This window comes from Sparus aurata, chromosome 2 (assembly GCF_900880675.1).
Source record: "Sparus aurata chromosome 2, fSpaAur1.1, whole genome shotgun sequence".
Taxonomy (NCBI): domain Eukaryota; kingdom Metazoa; phylum Chordata; class Actinopteri; order Spariformes; family Sparidae; genus Sparus; species Sparus aurata.
In genome coordinates this window covers 28,022,760-28,043,836 of record NC_044188.1, presented here as the reverse complement: position 1 = coordinate 28,043,836, position 21,077 = coordinate 28,022,760, and the positions used below count along the sequence as shown (strand labels likewise).

General features: G+C 42.6%; 1 protein-coding gene across 1 annotated transcript in view; it reads right to left on the bottom strand.

Annotated features, from left to right (window-relative positions):
• LOC115567333 (calsyntenin-2) overlaps positions 1-21,077 on the bottom strand; it is a 267,669-nt gene that overhangs the window by 78,586 nt on the left and 168,006 nt on the right. The window contains exons 4-5 of the mRNA XM_030393798.1: positions 15,981-16,189; positions 10,392-10,541 (exon numbers count right to left, since the gene is read on the bottom strand). Of these exons, the coding sequence (XP_030249658.1) occupies positions 10,392-10,541; positions 15,981-16,189 (359 nt within the window). The remainder of the gene's footprint in view (positions 1-10,391; positions 10,542-15,980; positions 16,190-21,077) is intronic.

Sequence of the window (21,077 nt, the reverse complement as noted above, 5' to 3'; positions counted from 1 at the left end):
AGTCTTGCAGTCTCCAATGAGAAACTTTCTAAAGAAATTTAAATATTTCTCATTGTTCTGGGAGCCCCCTTAAACATCAGAATACTATACCTAGAGTAACTCCAATGCATTTGCCACATTTGAGGATTGAGTGAAAATGACAATATAATACAATATAAGCGTCTAGAGTGGAAAAACTCAATCAGTTAAAAGGAGCCGAAAAGTGCTTTCTGGGGCTCTCCATCATTTCTTTTCCCAGCCTTTATTCTCATGCTGCTTGTGATGGCAGCAGACTAAACGGACTACTCAAGACATCCCATCTCCTCATGTGGGGATCCTGAGGGAATCCAAGGCTAGATGGGATATATACTGTTATTCTTATACTGTTATAGGTTTTCCAGCATGTTGCTCTGGAGTCACCATCCAAAGCTCATAGCTATAGGTGAGGGTCAGGAAGCAACTGTAGATCGCCATCAAAGCCGTCCACTACATGTCTACAAGATTGCAACACCAGCCTGATGAAATCTGGATGCCTAAAATCCGTCCCTTGGACAAAACCTTTACCGCTGATGTAAAAAATGTATCTTTTATCTTTTCCCTCAACTCTTCTGCTTCTTTCCTCCCTCTCGTTCAGTCACTCCCTGCTGCTTCATCCCTCTCACATTACCATCCCTTACTCCCCGTTCCTCTCCTTGTCTTTGTAATCGTGATAGCCCAGCGTCACCTCGACACTGAAGGGGCGCTATAAAGGAAACTCTAATCTCAACAGACATCGAGACAAGGACTAAGGCAGTGGGATCACTCTAAGAAAGGAGTGTGTGAGTTGATGTACATTGTGTCCTAGTGCGGCTAAGTCCATTGCATGTTTGCCTTTTGCATGTGTTGTGTGAATAACATCTGTGTGTGAACAAGGTGCGTAACCATATCATTGTTATGCCTAAACCTAACCTAGTAATTTTGGTACCTAAACCTAACCTATTAATTGTGGTGCCTAAACCGAACCTAGTAACAAAATCAGGACAATGTTGCTTAAGTATAATTACTAACTTGACAGCAGGGGCCATTCACATGCAAAAGTGACATTAGAGGGGTCGGTCATGGAGCGTCACATTTTAAAGCTATATGCCACTGACCAAGATGTTGTTTGGGGAGAGAGAATGTGTTGGTGTGGAAGCTACCTTTCTCCCTTTCTTTCTTATACCTCTACCCTGCAAGTGTACTTGCGCGCGCACACACACCCACACACACTCTTTTTTATCCATCAATTGCTCTCCTCTGACACAATAAGGTGAACCCGGGGTGTCAGGCTGCTCTCCATGTTTTTACCCCTGCCACCATTCATCCATCCCTCCTGCCTCAAGCTCGGCTGAGGGTGGGAAGGGTTCACGAGTCAATCCCTGTGACAGTGTGTGTGTGTGTGTGTGTGTGTGTGTGTGTGTGTGTGTGTGTGTTGTGGAGTAATGCAATAACAGTGGACAGGTGGAGTAAGAGGAGACTCCAGCAACTGTGATTTACACTGGAGACTACTGGATTCCTACTTCAAACTAGTGGCATTTCAGAGAAGACAGAGTGGATGGAATGAAAGAAACATGAACACGAGGGTGAGCTGAAAGAGGCTGGTGGAAAGATGAGCGTAAAGACAGGGAAAGGGAAACAGGGGAAAGTAAGAAATAATTGTAGCAACAAAGGAGAGAATAAAGAAAGAGAACAAAGTAAGAAAAAGAAGAAAAGGTGCAGGACACAGACACAAAGGCAAAAGGCAGGAAGGAAGCAATGAAAGTAATAAGGAAAAACAAGCTAATACCAGAGAGGGCATGAAAAGTGCTAAAGCAGCAGCCAGACAGCCTCAGTCTGAGATTAGAGAGGAAGCAAGAGAAAAGTAGGAGGTTAGAGGAAATAGGAGAGGGAAGTGCAGACCCATTTATTTTCCTTCTTCCTCCCTTTAATTTATCCTCTTCCTACTCCTATCAGAGATCGGGACCATTGGCAACACACATACACACACACACACACACACACACGCATACACACACTCACTTGAGTCAAGCAGAAAATGCATCTCCCCGGCTTAAAGGGAGAAAGAAAATGCCTGAGAGCCTGTGTTGATCTCAGATACTCTACCTGAGGTTGGCTCTCAACTTTCCACCAACTTTACTGCTGACACACTGTTTTCCGTCACAGAGTCTCTGATGCCCTGTTGGCAATATATAATAAGATCATATTTGATCCAACCAAACTGTATTAGTTTGCAAGTGTTATTTCTGTGTTTGCTTAGCTTTGTTTTCCCCTTTAAAGCGAGAGAGTCTCAGATTCGTATAAATGATTAGTGTAAATCGTAAGCAATAAAACATATCTGATGAGGTCAATACACTTCAGGGGTTTAGCTGTGACAGCCTTATTTGGTCTGATATGACCAACAGCTTTCAGCTAATGGTAGCTAATCCAAACCTCGGGTAGAAATCACCGTATGATGGAGTATCAGTCAGCTTGCTGGCTTCATAATTCTACTATTCCTGATAAGGCATATCCGGACTTAATGTGAGAAAAATTCATGGAGCAGCGAGGCGGAGGCAACAACACTACCGCGCGGGCGGAATATATTTCAACCTCAGTGAAAAGTTTGTAATTTTCGGCTACTTTATACCTCTACTCCACTACAGTTTGGAGCCAAAAAAATTACTTTTTAACCACTATATTTTATATGATAACTTGAGTCATTAGTTAAAGACTTAAATTCTAATTGTATACGTCATGTTCACTTTTACCAAGTGATACTTTAACACGCCATCTTTATTTTCAATCAAGTGTGACTTGTGGTTACTCTCATGGTACTCAGAAACCTTTTTTCCACATCTGTAAAGGAGACCTGCATTTGGAAACGGGGTCCATCATTACTAATTACAAATGTGCACTAGTGGTGGAGTGCACGAGCTGGAAGCAATACCAGGAGTTAGAAAAGTGCTTGTGCCCTCTGCAAGCAATTTTTGAGTCCAGCATCCAGTTCCTGCAATACAATCATTTGCAATCTGTGGTGGAACACTGAGGGCAAACACAACTATACCTCACAAGGGTACCACTAACTTTTCACAAACCTCACCAGGAGCACTTTTTGTTGCTCTGTCACGGTGGAGTTGAGTTTCTTTCTGGAACTTCTTCCCGGTTTAGCCGTCTCTGTTTGATTTGTGTGTTAATTAGCACAAGTTCTTCCTCCTGTGTTGATTGGCCACCCTTTACAGCCTGAACACTCCTATAAGACTAAAGAGAATTAGAACAAGAGCTGCGCATGTTTGACTGTGAGAGCGTCTGCTACATATCAGACAATATAAAGACTGAGGGTCCTTGCTGTGCATTCAGTAGGGCAACCATATTTCAAATGTGTGATGAAATCTCCCTGACTCCTTCCTTTTCTATCCAATGAAGACAATTATTTTACATTCACTTTAAGGGACAAAGAAATGCCGATGTTTGAGACTGACAGGTAGCAAAACATCGCAACAATCCATGTTTCAAAAGCTGTCTTTGCAAACCAGTAGCATTGTCGAGTGGTGCATGCATTTTTAATAACCAGTCACATCTCCGACACAGCATTTTCCAAAATATGAATGTTTTATGCTCCTTACTCTACAATTTCACAAAAGGATAATCAATGAAGTGTATGTCAAGGATTTTCCCCTCATGTCAACGTTTTAGAGAAATAGAGATGTCAAACGAGTTCTGTTGGCGCATACTGCATCTACATTCACTGAACTGTTCGATGTGTCAAGTGTTGTGATGATGTCTTCAACGGCTCTCATTAGATAGGAACTGACAGTAAATTCCACACATCTAAAACACAAACACCTTTGTTGCATTTCTCTAATTATTCCCTGATAGTTTGGAAACCTGAGCTGCAGTCAGAGGTTACTACTAATTGCCTTGACAATACCAATGGGGTCAGTTTTTAATTTGGGGCTGTTCAGAGGTGAAACAGCATGCTGAGGCGTGTGTGCACCAACAACACACACACACACACAAACACACACACACACAAGGCTCAGAGTCACAAAGGAAACAAAGGATGGATATGAATATGCAAATGTATTTTTTCATTGGTTTGGCAATCTGTCACTCAAGGCTCGTGCTAAGCTGGGCGTGCAGTGTAGATGGGTTTGTACAAACCGTTTCTGTGTGCGTGTGTGTTGGTTTGTCGGTGAGTGTGGGACTGATTGTGTGTGACTCCGCCACCTGTCGTAGAGGACATACATGACAAAAACTGACCCGGCTCATATTTAAAGGAGCTCACACTAAGGTTTAATGGGACGTTGAGTGCATTTTTCTCGTAGCAGAAACCGCACGGGTCGTTGGGCTCCTGATCAACACAGGCGCCTCAGCAGCGGTTTGATATCTGTGTCCTTGTAAAGTTGTAAAGGAAAATAATATAAGATTTTAAAAGGAAAATACTCAAATTCAACATTGAAGGCGGATTATTTTTTGGTGGATGGATATTGTTCGACTTAATATGTTCAACTTGGCCAACATTATACTTGCTAAACATCTGCCTGTTAGCGATGTCATTGTATGCATCTTATCATACTGTTCTTAGCATTAAGCTCAAGGCAGCACCGTGCCTAAAAAGGTCTGTGTCAGATAGTTGCTAGCTTGGCATGTTGACCCTGGGTTCTCGAAGTTTTGAAGACTCTGTGCCAATTTATAGAGCCTGCATTTCATTCAGTCCACACATGAAATTGTAAGATGTGTGACTCACATGGCTTTTGACACTAAATTCCTTGGCCAAGGAATTCACCTATTTGCAAGTGAGGTAATTGTATCTGTCTACTGAGGTCCGACAGAGTCAGAGTTGATCATTTCTTTCCCTGAAACCTCCTTTTTTCCTGTCGTGGGTTTTACATCTCAGTTCAACTTTAAGCTGAGTCGTCTTCATGTGCAAAACAGAGTGCTAAGTGGTAGGGGCGAGAGGTGCGTTGGAATTGTACTGGAAACGTTGGGGACATTTCGAAGATATCAACCTCCTGAGCGCACAACATAGTCTCTTTTTGCCTAATAGTGAAGGGACAGTGCTGAACAAAAGCAGCTGACAGTGCATTTCACAACATTTCAGCTGTTGGTATGTAAACTCTTCTGTGAGCTTCCTCCCTTTCTTATCGAGAATGCTACTTTTTTATGCTTGGCAGGTTGACAGGACCCGGATGACAGTCTGATATGAGTGGATGCACGTACAAATTCAAAACGACGAATACAATAATGCCATGCTGGTTTCCTGATTCGGAACAGTTTGTTTAATTTCAGCAAACCTGTGCTTAAGGCTTTGAGGTTAATTAATTTCAGGCAATGTGGATTTAAAGGATGTGCTGCGTGGCTATACATTTAAACTCACAGGGGGAAACAAGAAATACGAGAGACAAATATTTAGCTTTCCTGCGCTGTTTGTCTTCTCAGACTGCTCGTCTCAGGCCCGGGGTCTGTAAGATTGGCCACATAAAGCTTTCTGTCAAACTGTCCATTGCAGTGTTAGAGACAAACTGTACAACACCAAATGAAACTGATAACCATCCCATCGAATGAAGAGAGGAGGCTGCACAGCGGCCTGTCACTTATCTCCCCTTCTGTCTACTCGGTCCATTATTAGTTTTCTTGTGTGTGTGTGTGTGTGTGTGCGTGTGTTTATGTGTTTCTGTGTGGACGGCAGGAGGGAGGGAGATGATGAGACAAGATAGGAGATGGGCCATAATAGTCTGAAAAGTTTTTAATTATGTTGGACTATCAGGGGGAAAAAAAACTTTGAGAATATATTTCGTGTTTTCTGCCTTTCTCCATGTCGTTCTCTATTCTATTTTCTCCAAAGCCGGGGTTTTTTTGTTTTTCTATGGAAACAACATGGAAATGCCATCGGAGCAGTGGCGGCCATCAAGAGGACAGAAGTGAGGAGGGGATTCAGGTACATTTATTCTTTTTTTTTTTCTTAACTGTTGACTGACTGTAAATGAATAGTACAGAATAGTGCCATTACATACATTACATTTATTTTTATTTTTCACTTTATCGATGGTTTCTTTCTTGTGACAAATCTTGTGAGTCACTTTGGACAAAAGCATCTGCTAAATGCCCTGAATGTAAATGCAAATACAAGCATTTGATGCATATGCTCACACACCAGTGGGTGCACTCCCGAGTTGAGGGTCCAATGGGGCGGCCAACAATGATATCTGTCCACTTTCTCATCTGGTGTTTCTTGCTCTTGCTCTCTCTCTTCTTTTTCTTGTCCCTCCCTTTTGACAATTAATGTAATCAAAAGTGGGCAGATAGCTACCTTGGCTTGCTTCTGCTTTACCCACGCTTTACCTAACACTAACAAGCTATCTGTGTTCACACATAAAGAAAATTTAATTTTGCGACACGTACCTCATGTGAGTTTGACCGTGAGTTTATTTGCCCCAAACAGCCAGAATACCTTTTTTACATTACATAGTGTGTTATTGTGTTCAATCTGAGCCAAGTTACACTCGCCAGGCACTAGTTTTTTTCTGTTATCCTGCAGTGTATTTTCTTTTCCCATCTCCTTTCTGTACTTTCATGGAGTAAAGTAGCATTTAATGTACGTTTCTCCTCCATGCAGCAGTCAAATGAGAGAGTTATAGTACATTACGGTGGATTTTGGCACCTCGGTGGCTTGTTATGGCAGGAGAGGATGAAGATAATTCCAAAAGTTTTAAAACAAACTCTGTACTCTCCTCAACCTCTGTAATGTCAGTGGGCACTCGTTAACAGAGTTGCTCAAAATCCAAAATGCCGGCCTCTGTCCCTCCACTTCTGTCCTTGAGATCAACTAACCACAAAGAAAGACTTACAATGTGTCCAATGCAATCAACTGAGGTGAAGGCGAGCAGACACTCAAAGCAGCCAAAACCCTAATTATGCACAACTTTAAGCCTTAATATCATTTAAATTAACAAGTGAGTTACATCAGGTGTGGGGACCAAATAGTTTTTCTTCCAGGCTGTAAACATGGTAATTTCTACTGTAAAGTTTGGCATTGTAACACAGGCTCTTGCAAGGATCTACTCGCTTTCTGAACCAGCCTCAAGTGGCCATTTGAAGAACTGGTGATGGCTCGGTCACAAACGAATCAGTTCGAACTAATGACTCTTAAATGCGAACGAACGTTCTCACAGACCAGTCGCTGTGTTGGTCACTGTTAGTTATCAGAGTGTTGAGGAGTGTGCTGAGTCGAGGACACTGTCGTCGAATTTAAGCCGATGAGAAACAGCAAAGCATAGGAACCATTTCCAAGAAAAAAACATTTCATTTAGTCCGTAGCTCATCGTTCTCATTCGGTCACTGATTACTTTCCTGTCGTTCTCGTTCAGTCAGTCACTCGTTCTTGGCTAGCCGGCTTTAGCTGTTAGCTGTTGTGTTGTCTAAAAGTACACATAATCATGAAGTTGCAGCTATGTATTGGCCATGAGCTACAGTGTTATGTTGACCGTTAGCACGACCGTTTGAGAACGAGGAGCTGAGAACTGTGCATTACGTGATTCACCGCTCGTTCTCGTTCCTTCACTGATTCCTCTTCTGTCGTTCTCGGCTAGCCGGCTTTAGCTGTTAACTGCTAACTGTTGTGTTGTCTAAAAGTACACATAATCATGAAGTTGCAGCTATGTATTGGCCATTAACTACAGTGTTATATTGACCGTAAGCACGATCGTTTGAGAACGAGGAGCTGAGAACTCTGCATTATGTGATTCACCGCTGAACGACGTTGTACCGGAAGCACGACTGAACGAACCAACGAACTACATGAATGATTCATCCTGCCGAGCTGACTGACGGGAACTGAATCTCGACATCGAACGATGAAATCCACCTCTACACTGCACGGGCCTCAATTGTAAGAGCCGGAGGTTGGCGCTTGGTTCTACTCGACCCGTCAACGTTCTCACCTGGCTCTCTCTCCCTCTCAGGTAACAACAAAGCCTCTCTCTCACCTGAACCTGTTTGTTTCGCAGAGGAAAAACACATAGCCGACACGAAAAAAAAACAGACATTTCTTTGGAGCCATACATGAAATTGAAAAGTGCTCCAGCATAGCCGGCGTCTCTACTACCTCTCAATCCATGCTGCATTGTGAAGAACAAAACAGAGACAGATGTAAAGAGACGTAAGGCAGTGAGCTGTCATCAGCGGCAGTTGTCTTCACCTCACCCGTCTCTGCCCCGCTTCAGTCTGCTCAGACTCGTGTGAGGAGCCTTGACCTCACGTAGCAAGACCTGACACCGCCGTGTGTCGGCTGTACGTCCACAGTATGCAGACAGAGGCGGAGAGAAACCAGTGCGATCGGTCATGACAGCCGAACGCAGTGAGGACTTGCGCTGTGTGTGCGTGAACAAGTTCGCTCTGAGTGAGGGCGTGTGATTGGTCACGAGAGCCATAGCTAAGTTGAACAGACAGATTAGCGTTTTTTTTTTTTCCCAGAAAGAAGCGCATCTTGTGTGTGTTTGCGTGTGTGTGTGTCTGACATTCCCACAGTAGGCTTCCTTTAATACAACAACCACTAGCCCTGTTAAATATCCCCTGATCTGTGGCCATGGCATTTACTTCTCCCTCTCCGTCCTTCCCTTCATCTCTGCTGCCAAACAACGCTCACAGGGACGACTGCCCTTTCATCAAGGGAGAGCGTATCTGCGCTCGTGTGTGTTTGTGTGAGTCTCCTCACCATAATCGAGTGCTGAAAATCCTAATTTGAAAAATGCGCACACAAAAAAAATATTGCAAACAGGCTTCAAAGACGGGATTATGGCTGAGAGCCTGGAGAGGGTGTTAATGTCACTCTGTTCAGCCTGTTTGTGTGCGAATGCACGTGTGCTGCGTGCAGGCATTGAACTTGTTCATATTCCCGCAGCAGCTGGGTATGACGCATATGTGAATCTCCAAAGTTTGTCTGTGTTTGATGTGAGAAAACGGAGGATGTAAATGTCTTTCATGTGTAGCTTTCGATCCCGTGTCTGCAGCTTCTGAATGCTTTTTCATTGTACATCGTGAAGTCTGTGATCCCATTTGCCATCATCCTTGTTTGCAACTTTGCCTGTTGGCATTAAGCACACACACAAACACAAACACACACACACACACACACACAAAACCACTACACAGCTTGCTGCCAATTGACTTTGTACTACTGACATGGAGTCAGTATTGAACTAAGAACAAAGAGTAAAACTTGCTCCTTTTTCATTTCATTATTTCTTTTTCATCGTATGATTAATGACCTGAACTCCTCTGGTTCTAAAACTCATTTGTTACTGCACATCTTAAGAAATTATCAAGACGAGACAGAAATGTTTGAGGACGCTCCTTTAATCATTTATTGTCTTGATTCAAAACGAATGGATTTCTTATTTTTCTGTCTTGTTTCCAGATCTTGACCTTGTGCCTGAGAATTTCTGACTCAGTTCAGAAACATTAAATAAATTCATCCAAATCCGCGAGCATGTGTTGCTCCTTGTTTTGAGAAAAAACACAAATTGTGTGACGGAATTTGAGCCAAACAACTTTGCAGTTTTTTTTTTTTTTTTTTTGCAGGGTTCAGGAGCTGCCACCGAGCTGCTGCCAGGGTCCTCGTTTACCGCTGTTTATCACCAGCCCGCTAACATCACGTCTCCTGGGACGACAAATGGCCGGACTCCAAAGAAATCCAGCACATGAATCACCTTGTTAATGACAGAACAGCACAGATTGCACATGGTGACATGTGAAGCCGCCCGCTGTGTCTGTTTGTCCCTCATCACGTGAGGCTGCCCCTCTCTGACAAGTGTAAATTGCGCGTGTGGTTATCTCGAGCGCCGCTTGTGTTCTTGTTGTAGCGCTAACCGTAGACACTTGTCTTCACATTACCGTGGGCCTTGTTAGGGCTGCCACGACTGCTTTCTGATGTGCTAAGAGCTGGGTTGGCTGTGTCATGGTGCTTTTAGTAAAGTGCCGTTGATCACGCCGGCTATGCTTGACAGGCCAATTCCTCTGGGAGGAATGCGGAGAGGAAGAGGGTGAGGAAAGCAAAACAGAGTAAAAAAAAGATAGAGAGATCGAGAAATATAGAAGGTAGGTGAAGAGAGAGAGGTGGGACTCGGGAGACTGGGAGAAACAATAAATAATGCATTCTACAGCAAGTACCACACATTCAGGCTGTAATGACACGCAAATAATCACATCTGTGTTTCGGTGGGCAAAGACACACAGCACCATCACTGTGCACATGTACCGTACGATACAGCCGGGCTCGCATGCCCACGCGCATATTGTACAAACTTTAGTAAATCGCACGCAAACACTCGCATCTGAGTTTTCCCGGGTGTGTAAACACGGCACAGTCAGGCCTGCCCGGATTCTTTGCACACATATCTCAAAAGCTGAAGGCCCACCTTGCCAGCCAGGTTTGCACACAGGCTTGACGTCGATGCGGACGGGGACGCTGTGCAGGGCTCTCTTCTGGCCGCAGTCCCAGGCCGTCACCTGGATCTCGTACTGCTGCTGGCGGTCGTAGCTCAGCTTCTCAGTGTTGCGGATGTTACCTGGCGCGGGGGGAAAGAAGAGAGTACCTAGATGTCAAAGTCAGAAATCACTGAGATAAATACATCAGAGTCCATGGCCATGGATAAATGATCCAGTGAAACTGGCATATGTAGAGTTACCCAGTCGTTTGATAAGCTGCAGATTGGGTTTGATGCCGGGGTGTTGTTGACAAGCCAAATATCTGAATTCTCTGGCAAAAATATTTGTTGCCACAATCAATGAGCCTCTGTCATCTATATCGAATCCATCTATGTGATTCATTGTTTAATTTCTCATTTGTTGACACAGACGGGTCACCAGTCAAACAGGCCCTGTGAATTCTGTGAATTTCGACATGAAGCGATGTGCCATTTGACGCAGCGTTGCGTTTAAAGTCCTCTTTTCTTCCATCTGGAGTGAGGCCGTTACCTCAGAAGTTTCTTCATAAAAACTTCATGTACAGTGGAATAAATGAGGTGGTTCAGAGAGTCATTATAAAATGTGTGAAGCACAATGTTTTTGGGAAACATTTCATTCTGTAATAAATACCACAAACCCATGCTTGTAACTGGGAAATAGTCCTGAGTTCCTCAGTCATCAGAGTTTTGCAGCCCGACTTTATGGAGTCGTAAAACGGCTGTGTGAGCTTTTACAGCTAAATGAGCTTTATTTTATTTTAGTCCCGAGCCATGTGTGACAGATATGTTCCCATATCCACCGCTACGCTCGGCTTCCCAATGTATATTTTTAATTCAGCTTTTGCTTCAGTCTGATGACTAAAAAAGTACTTCTCCTCTGTTTGCTGACTTCTATGACTTCGGTGCAGTTTAGATCATAAACAGTAGACAGTAGGAAAGTTAGGTATACACTTTAAAGTGCCTTGAGGACAGTGAGTAACAGCGGTCCAACTCAACTGAGCGGCTGCTGCATAGCCTTGTGTGTCTTTATGGCATTTATGACTTATTAGATAACACCGACTGCCTGTGTACTGCCCGCGTGTCTGCACATACACAGTGTGTTTGTGTGTGTGTGTGTGTGTGTGTGTGTGTGTTTGCGTAAATGGTATTTAATTTTAATTTTAAAGCATCATTATATATCATTGTCAAATTAACGGTGATGCCTTAATGTAATCACTGTAACAAATGAGATCAAGGCCGGGATGACAGGTAGCCTCTATCTCTCACAAGTGGTTTGATTAGCGCTAATGTTTCCCAAAAATTAAGACCGCGTTTCCATTAAACTCCTGTCTGATCCTGATGCAATGACCATACTGGGAACCTGTCCTCCCTCTACCTCCCCGATGTTAATTATTTGAAGGTAGCAGGTAATCCCTCCTTGGCTGTCAGGGATGGAGGTCCTGACAAACAACAGAGTGGAGTTGCATTGTGGGGAGTGTAGGATCGTTTGTTTTTTGGAGCTCGACCCATAATAGGGAAATGAATGTAAAGTACAAATTGACCATTCGTTTTCGAAGCTGTCCCCTGCATGTCCTGAAATTTAACAGAAGTGCATTGCTCAGTTGCTGAAGAACCCCTCGTAGGTTTACCAATGTGCCAGCCTGCATCATACCAGAGCATTGTACCTTTTGTGGCCCCACTGTAAAGGAAGCTGTGTTAAATCTGGTCAGTTGCCCCAGGTGACATCACCTGACGTCAAAGCGGGGCTGTAAGAATCAGCCATGATTCTTCTTCTTTTAGGTTTAGGTCAAGTTAAAGGTCACGTTTCATTGCTGCAAGGCTTTATTATTATTATTATTATTATTATTATTATTGTTATTATTATTATTATCATTATTATTATTATTATTTAATACTTTTTTAACACTTCCTATTTTGGCTGTGAACCCAAGCGACAGATCGCCCCCTAAATCCTGCTTGGTATTATAGTATAGCCTGCCAGCTATATATACACTAATGTATCAACATTAATGTAGCAGCGGTTTCGTAACATAATGCTGCACACAGCACCTTCGAAGAAACGAATAAGCCGCTCGTCTCTACAGCACAATCAGCATCCAGACCACATTCATCCTCCTGCCTGGTCGGTAACCACGACCCATTTACCAAGCTGCCTTCCCTTTTCTCATGAGCGGAGTGCATGAAGGGAGCACCCGTGCCCCTAATGTGTCTGTTAATATTTGATGACTCCTGCACTGCAGACAGATGACAATTCTATACACACACCCAGGCCTGGGCAGGGAGGGCACATCCTGACTGAGAGTATATATGCGGGGAGTAAAGAGCATTGGAAGGCGACACTATTAGCCCTCATTGGCTGCGAGTTGAAACGAAGCTGGAATGAGCTCCTGCGACTTGTGCTGCAGCCCGCGTGCTTCTTGGATTTGTGTATTGTGAGCGGAGGGGTGTAGAGGGAGCTGAATGTTGATCATGTGGTACATTTAAATATGAGTGCGCGAGTGGGAGGATTAGGTGTAATTCATATGAGGACAGCATTGTTCGCCTTTCCCGTCCTCTCTGCCCGTCCCCCGTCTCCCCCGTCTCCCCCTCGGCTAGTTGAGAATTCCTTCCCTCCTCGTTCTCACCTTTCCAACCTTCCCATCCCCTTTGAATGCACATCACTGTCTCGCTGTTTCTGCAGCCATTTTAGTGTTTGTTGTGTCTGTCTCTTCTCCTCACAAGTCGGACTGCACACTTACACAGTCACACACCGTTCGCCATGACGGAGGTTCATATCCCCCACTCCTTTAAATTACTACATCAACTTATCCGTGTCAGCAGGCTGTGCGTGCTGTGACTGCTGGCTAGAGTGGCCAGCTAGCAAATGACTACTTTACCCTCCATATCACTGCCTCTATTTACCTCCTTATCAAATGTGTGTGAACACACACACACACACACACACACACACACACACACACACACACACACACACACACACACAGGCGAACCATCTTTGCATCCACCTTGTGAGTTTCCTCTATCGTCCATTTATAATAACTATCCAGTTTTACCCAATGCAGACAGCCATCTGGTCTTTGTTAAAAGCTACTTTACTGTGTACCAGTCTTGCCGGCAACAGAAGACCAAAACCAACACTGTGTTAGTCCCTCTCTGAATGCTTATATATATATAGTTTCGTAGTTATAAGTATTGTTAAAAGGCTAGGTTATTTCCTTAGACAACTGGGCACTGAGCTTTTTAGCAAATGGTCTATAACCAGGAGTAAACAGTGGAGTAATAATAGTGTCGGGACTACTTCTTTGCACACACCCACTGAGTCAAAAGCCCTACCTCCCGCTGTCGCTAAACTCCACCGGCTCATTCTCCACTTCATCCAATCACAACCCGCCAGGCTCTCTTTAAGCCAATCAATTGTAACCTGTCAATCACTAAAAGTGTTGCCTGTCTCTGCCGTAATTTCAGCAGCGTTAACATTTTACAACTGTGGATGCGCGACCACCTCCGATCAGACCTCTCCCTCACATGAAGATGTCCCAACATGGAGACCCATTCCTCATCACCACCAACGGTGTCCCTGCTCTGGGTGAAGTAACCTACTTCGTGCCAGGGTCTGTTCACAATTCATGTAATTTTACTTCAAATTCTCTGTCTTTTTTTCCCCTTTTAGTCTAGTCTCTCCTGACTGAACTACACGTTTGGGGAGCTAAGGAACATTTGCTGCAGAATGGTGAATGTGGATGTGTGATGAAAGGACCTACCAGACTGCTTGACATTGTCTTTTAAACTTTATAGTAGAGTCTGACAGATACTTTATATTTGAGGCTGGTGCCAATACTGATATTCAGGGAAAAAAATAACACATGTTTTGCAATGATCCCTAAAATGCAAACAGTTGTGACGATATTTTGACAGTTCAACAATAAACTTTACTTTCTTAAATGACATTAATGAACTGAATAAATAAACCTCTGTGACAATTTCACAATTATAAGTCACCTGAGTATCTTTTTCTGCAGTATGTTCCGTAAAAAAGTGCACATATCGGCGCTTATCAGACAACATTCACTCTGTTGCTGATATATCTGTGATAAATTCAGCTGACCGATACCATATAATGATTGGGTTCCATTTTTAAGACAACACTGGAGCTAAATGGCAAACAGGATTAAGATATTGTATATTGTATGTTCAGTTTATCCCTGCTACAGGTTTTTTTTTTAATTTTTTTTAGCTTTTTGGCTTTTTAGCTGAACCTCTCACTGCACTTGGTCTTGCTCTCAAAGCCAACCCCTCCCTTCCTCCCTCCATCTTCTTGGTCTCTCCCTCAGATACTCTTGAGTTCAAGGGCTCTCAAAGCCTTTTTTCCTCAGCGGTCAATGGCTGAGCGAGACCCCTTCAATAGACAGAGAGAAGAGCGAGTGCTCTGTCTCCAGTGCCCCCTCCGTATCAGTGTGGCCCTTACCTAGTCCATTCAGCCTTTCTATTGCAACATTTCGGCAGCGGGCGATGCTCGGCTGTCAGCAGCGACTAAAGCCTAAACAGTCATCTCCCTTGCACCTACAGTATGTGTCCTAAAAAAAAAAAAACTAAAAGAAAAAAACAAGGAAAAAAGGAAAAGGTTTTTTGAAGAGGCACAAAAGCCATTTGAATTTCAACAGCTTGTCTAGCAGTGGTTAAAATCAAGATGATGTTGAAATGCAAAGTGTGCCCTCAAGGATCCTACTTGACTTTGTGTAAGTTACCCAAAAAGAGTGTTGAGGCAAAAATGGGACATAGACAACTATGGACTGGTTAGAAATACGAATGTGATAACAATAAAGGAGAGAGTTAAGTGTGTCCTCCATGAGACCAGGGTGGCCAGGAAGGTCACTAGAGGATACGAACATGGACACAGCACAGGCAAACACACACACACAGAGTGGAAACTCAGTAAAGTCAAGTTAGTGTGTGAGCGCCCACAGACTTTTCTTAGCATTCATCTTTGTCAGCGTGTGTTTTTTTCATGTTTGTGTGTGCACACACTTGTGTGATCTGATTTGTGGAGACTGATGGCTCTCTGGGCAAAGCTTGACTTTGTCCTTGGAAAGAGCAAAGAACACAGTTTACCCCGGGGACGGACATCTGTCAGAGTATTAAGTTTGGCTACCGGATTGCACGCTAGTATGTGTAGTTTGAGTGTATGTGCTTGTATCTCCTGAGGCTGTTAAGTGCATGTGTGTGCACGGATGGGGGTTTTTCAGATCACGAGTGGCACTGTGTTGTGACAGAAATGTGTTTTTACATCTCTTCTAAATAAGAAGCAGAGCAAGAAACTTCAAACTTGATTTGGAAGATGTTCACGGACAGGTGGAAAATCACTGAAACAAGTGAAGCAGAAGTGCTGCAGAGGTGGCGGGTTGAGGGAGCACTAAATAAAACCTGAAATACACTGAATGTGACACACTGTTGATGGCACTTCTTTGTAGCGAGTGCTGTTGATACCAAACCCTGAATCCCTGTAGATGCTACGCACATATCTTTTTCCTCACGTCTACTCACCGTTGCGATCGATAGCGAAGGGTGTGCTGGTGGTGGTGATCTGGTAGTTACAGATCTGGCTGTACTGTGGGGAGCAGTCCTGGTCTGTGGCCTCCACCTGCAGGATGCTATCGTAAATCTTGCCCTCGGTCACCGCCGCTCTGTACTGGGGCTCCCGGAACACTGGCGCGAACTCGTTCACATCGTTGACTTGAATGTGCACGACGGCCCTGAGGAGAGTAGGGGTGGGAAATGAAGTTTAGAATGGAATACTGTTTCAAATGCACAGATCGTGACTGCTTTAAGGACTTTTAATTTGTTAGGTTGGACTTTACATAGCAAGATCTCAAACAAATCATAAAAAAACCCAAAAAAAACAGGCGCAGCATTTTAGAAACCACAATTTCAACAGTTCCAGTGCACAGGATGAAGATGATGTGCTGGCAGTGTAGCAATGAAAGTCTGTCAGTTGGTCAGTCCACTACTTTGGTCCAGACTGAATGATCTCAACAGCAATTAGATGTAATTGCGCAGGATTCTGTGTAGTCGTTCAGGGTCCGCAGAGGATGAATCCTGGTGACTTTTGTGATTCCCTAACTTCTACCGTTGTGCTTCCATGAGATTTGTGGAGGGAAATGTCTCAACAACTATTGGATGGGTTTCCATGAAATCCGGTACAGATGTATCCACCACAGAATGAACTGTAGCAACTTAAGCAATCTCTTAACTTTTCATCTAGCACCATCATCAGGGCAAATCTTACACTCATCCAAAACTTTGGTTCAAGGTTTAAGGTATATTTATTTGCCATTCTACTGTCCAGTGTTGTACAATGGAAAGCAAGTTCCTGCTCTGTAGTCCGGTGGTACTGCAGTGGTTACTTCTGTATCTCTTGCCAGACATCAGCAGGGTGAACAGGCCGTTATTGGTGTGGGTGTCATGATCCGGTTTTATTATTCTGTGATTTTCTGTTTTTATTTTGAAGTTTTCCTTCATGTGTCGTGCGTTGCTTTTCTTTCCCTCCCACTGTGTGATTTCCTGCTCTTTCTCTATTGTCAGCTATGTGTATAAAGCCTGTGTACTCCCTTTGTCAGTCCGTCCTGTGTTTCACCTGAGTTTCTCCTGAGACTGTTGTATTCCCTAAGCCTGTTCCAGTGTCTGGTGGTATGTTTCTGTTTTTTTTTTGCTGATCTGGTTTTTCCTGAGTTGAACTTTGCTTTTGGTTGTACTTTGTTTAAACTTTTTGTGTTGCTACTTTGACTTCTTGGCATTTTACACTTCTGGCTTTTGGATTTTTCAGTTTTTCATTAAACTCAGTTTTAAGTTCCCAATCCCTTTTCCCTCCTGTGTCTTTCCCCAATTACGTCCTCACCTTTTAAACCAAACGTAACAGTGGGTGCTATCTATATTTAATATGTTGTGCTCTGTGCAGACACCTCACTTTGCCTTAATCATCAAATGAAAACACATTTTATTGTGTAAAATTGGTTGGATTTACCCACAAGATTTTAGAAGAAATCCTGCGTAACAAACTTAGGGGGATAGGGACCGAAAATCAAGATATTCTGGCCTTTGATGGGTGAATTTTGATCATTAATTTCTTTTTAAATGAGTCTCTCATGAGTCCCCGAAACCTCAAGTTCAATATTGAATCACTGAAGTAAGCCTTTGAAGACATTTCAAAATACCCAATAAAAATCACCACTGCATGCACATTAATGAATTAAATTAATAATGCATTAACCTAAAAGCACTACTCTGCAGCTGGCAGAAAAAAATTCAAATCAATCAAGGTTTGTTGTCTTAATTTTCAATACACCATTGTGTATTGGAGATTGAAGAAAATAAAATGGGAAAGAGAAAAACAAAGTAGCAGTGTCTGTGAAGAGGTTCTGTCTATATTTCATTGGACCCTCAAATGGATTATGAGTCAATATGTTTTTGATGTCCACACACAAGGGCTAGGAGTGTAACCGTTCCCGGCCATGGCACTAGACCAGGTGCCCTTGTTGAAAGTACATTTGAAGGATTCCGGTATCTTTTACTATTACTGCAGCAACGAGTTCAGCTTGGACGACTAGGGGCAGAGTTCAGTACCGGTGACAAATTAGTTTGCTAACCAACAGTCACACTGCGCTTTATGTAATACACTGCCTGACCTGACCGCATGGACTGCTTTGATTGTGTTGCTCTGGCAAAACAACCCCCTGGATTTCTATATCTATCAAACTCATGCAAACTTTCCGCAGTTCTCCAAATGCCAGTAAACTGCGATAATTAATCACTCCATAAGTGATCTATCAGCAGTAATTCATGTTAAGTCACACATGATGGAAAAAAAACCCTCACCATTAATCACTTTAAAAATCTTCATCAATACCCTCCAGCAGCCAGAAGGCAACAGATTGCACAATCAATCCTTCGATTCCTTGACTGGCAGCCAGTGATGGATGACGACGGGACAGAATAATACAGTTTTAAGAATCAAATGACAAACACAAGGTAATGATTTGCTTTAAGAGACAGAGAGGCAAAGATGAGTATGTGGTTTATAGGATTAGCTGGTGGGTATGGTAATGACAGTGAAATCATCCCATTAAACGAAGCTGTAAGTATCTCCCCAACATATGCTCCGCTGGAGATGGGGACTGGACAACAAAGAGAAAGACAGTGGGGAGGCCGTGCCCAGGCAGAACGGATTCCCTCGCTGCCTCACCGCTTGTCTTTCACCGGTACACAAACGTGGGAGAGTGTTTGTTTTTCAGTTTCTCCACACAGTTAAATAGTTTATTAGAAAATAAGAAATACACAACTGAAGTGAAAATGCAAAAGGGACAGAGAATGGTCGACATGAGATGGTGGTAACTAAGTACATTTAATTATGTAATGTCAAGCACGATTTGTACTAAAGTCAAGTATTTGCCATTTGATGCTATTTTGAAGGTACACTATGCCGTTTTGGGGAAGAAGGAGCATGGTCTTCATGGACTGACTAAACTCTTCATTTTCGTGACGGAAGAAACTGAATAAACAAAAGGAAAATAAAGGAAAACACAATGTCATACTGTTAAACTTCGTTTATATGTGGCGGACCCCGCCGCCACATATGAACAAGCTCTAAACGGTGCTCTGGGGACCTGTTTTTCCTCTGACAACAGCTTGTTTATGGAAAAAACAAATATATCTGAGTTTATATTATTACTTCAATAATATGATAAATATTAAAATTCAGAGTTTGAATCTCTTCTCCCCATTACATTTCAGAGTGATTGACTATTTAATCTACTACATTTTTCGAGACTTGGGCATTTTTCTGACATACTTACTTTGAAAAATTACATTTCACTCTAAAATATGATGTGTGCATCAAGTTTTTAAATTAGCCCCTCGTTGGTGACACCTGAGCATCCATCATACAGTATATGGAATGAACAAGTAAAGGGACTTGAGTTGAAAGAAAAAAAAAAAATACCATACATACTCCGAGGCTCCAAATAGTCAAATCTACAGTACAAAGAGGTGGCAAAAGGTGATGACCCTGTAAATGAAACAACATTAAGTCTACATTACTAATTACTGGTTCTCTTTTCTTATCAGACAGATGTATAAATTGATCTGACTCTGATTCACATTTAAAAACTGCAAAATTCTGGGATTTTTATCCATTAATAACTCAACAGTTTCATTTTCATGGTATATGTATGGCAAATGCTTAAATAACAACTAAACTGTCATAATAAAGTGTAAAATAAAGTCTTTAAATCTATTCCTTACAATTACTATGAAACACTCAAATCAAGTCAAATAGATGTCCATGCAAGATAAGAGCAGTGACTGAACTTAAGTTCCTGTGTGTGTCTGAAAACACAGGTCGCTTAACAGACCAAGCTAGCTTCAGCTAGCTACCTGGCTAACTTTCTTCATAAAAGTATGTAAGTCAATGTAAACAATGTTAGCATCTGTATACTTACATACATACTTATGCTGTGGCATCACTGGATAAATTGTAACAATAGCTAAAGTATTTTAGGCAGCAAGCTAACACCAATAGAGCATAACAACAGCCCATTTATGTACTTTAATATGTTTTCGTGTTTTTAACATTTAACAGTAGGTGTAATGCAATGCAGCAAAACAAATTAACAGCTAACTAACAGAAAATGGTCTGGAACAAATCAAAACAATAACACTTAAAAGTAAAAAACATCATCCAGTTATCATTTATGAAGAGTTTAAAAGGAAACAAACTCAGCTAATCTGCTCAGGACTGTGGGTGTGAGTGTGGCATGGTCAGATTTGATTTGTGGCGGGGCAACATACACAACCCTGGTTCTGTTGTGACATTCTGATTCAGAACTTGCGAAACTGTTGTTGTTGCAGAGAAGTATGTAATTCCCTCTTTCCAACTGTGCAACGACCACTGCAAACCAGAGAAGAAAGCAACACAAACCAACTCATCGTTTACAGCAGCTTTGTCAGTGGCCTTTAGCTTCAAACTAAACTTCAAACGTTTACTTTGCATGTGAAGGGCTCCATGGTCCAGTTAGAAATAATTCTTAATAGGCAAAGTCCAGTTAGACTTTCCAAAGAAGGCTTGCTGGCAGGCAGTCCGGAGGGAAAGTTGGCGTTTTCAAAGTGAAAGTACAGACACTACTTTAATGTCCTTGAGGTAAAAGGCAAGAACGTACATGTGAAGTGTACATAATGTCCCACAGCAACTCTAATCTAATGAAGCATCTCTCAACGGCACACGCTTCCACAAAACTAGTGGCCAAAAACACTGTTGATGATGATAGCAGGCCAGGTGTGGCTAACGTGAGCTCCGTTAAACAAAGAAGGACACGTAGCCACGTCGTCCAAGCAGCTAAAGCTGGAATTTTCTGCTCTAGCTTCACAAAAACTTGTGGCACAGACTGAACTGAAGGTTCTGTGTAGGTACTCTCTGCAACTGGCTTGTAAAACCTGCTTAGAAAAAAATCCAAATTCTTAGACATATTTAAACTTAAAGAAAAAAAGAAAAAGCGATAGTTACTTTCCCTGGTAACAAGTTACTTCTATAATGGAGTAATTCAGTTACTAACTCAGTTTTGGGAGACTTTTTGGGAGAAGTAACCAGTA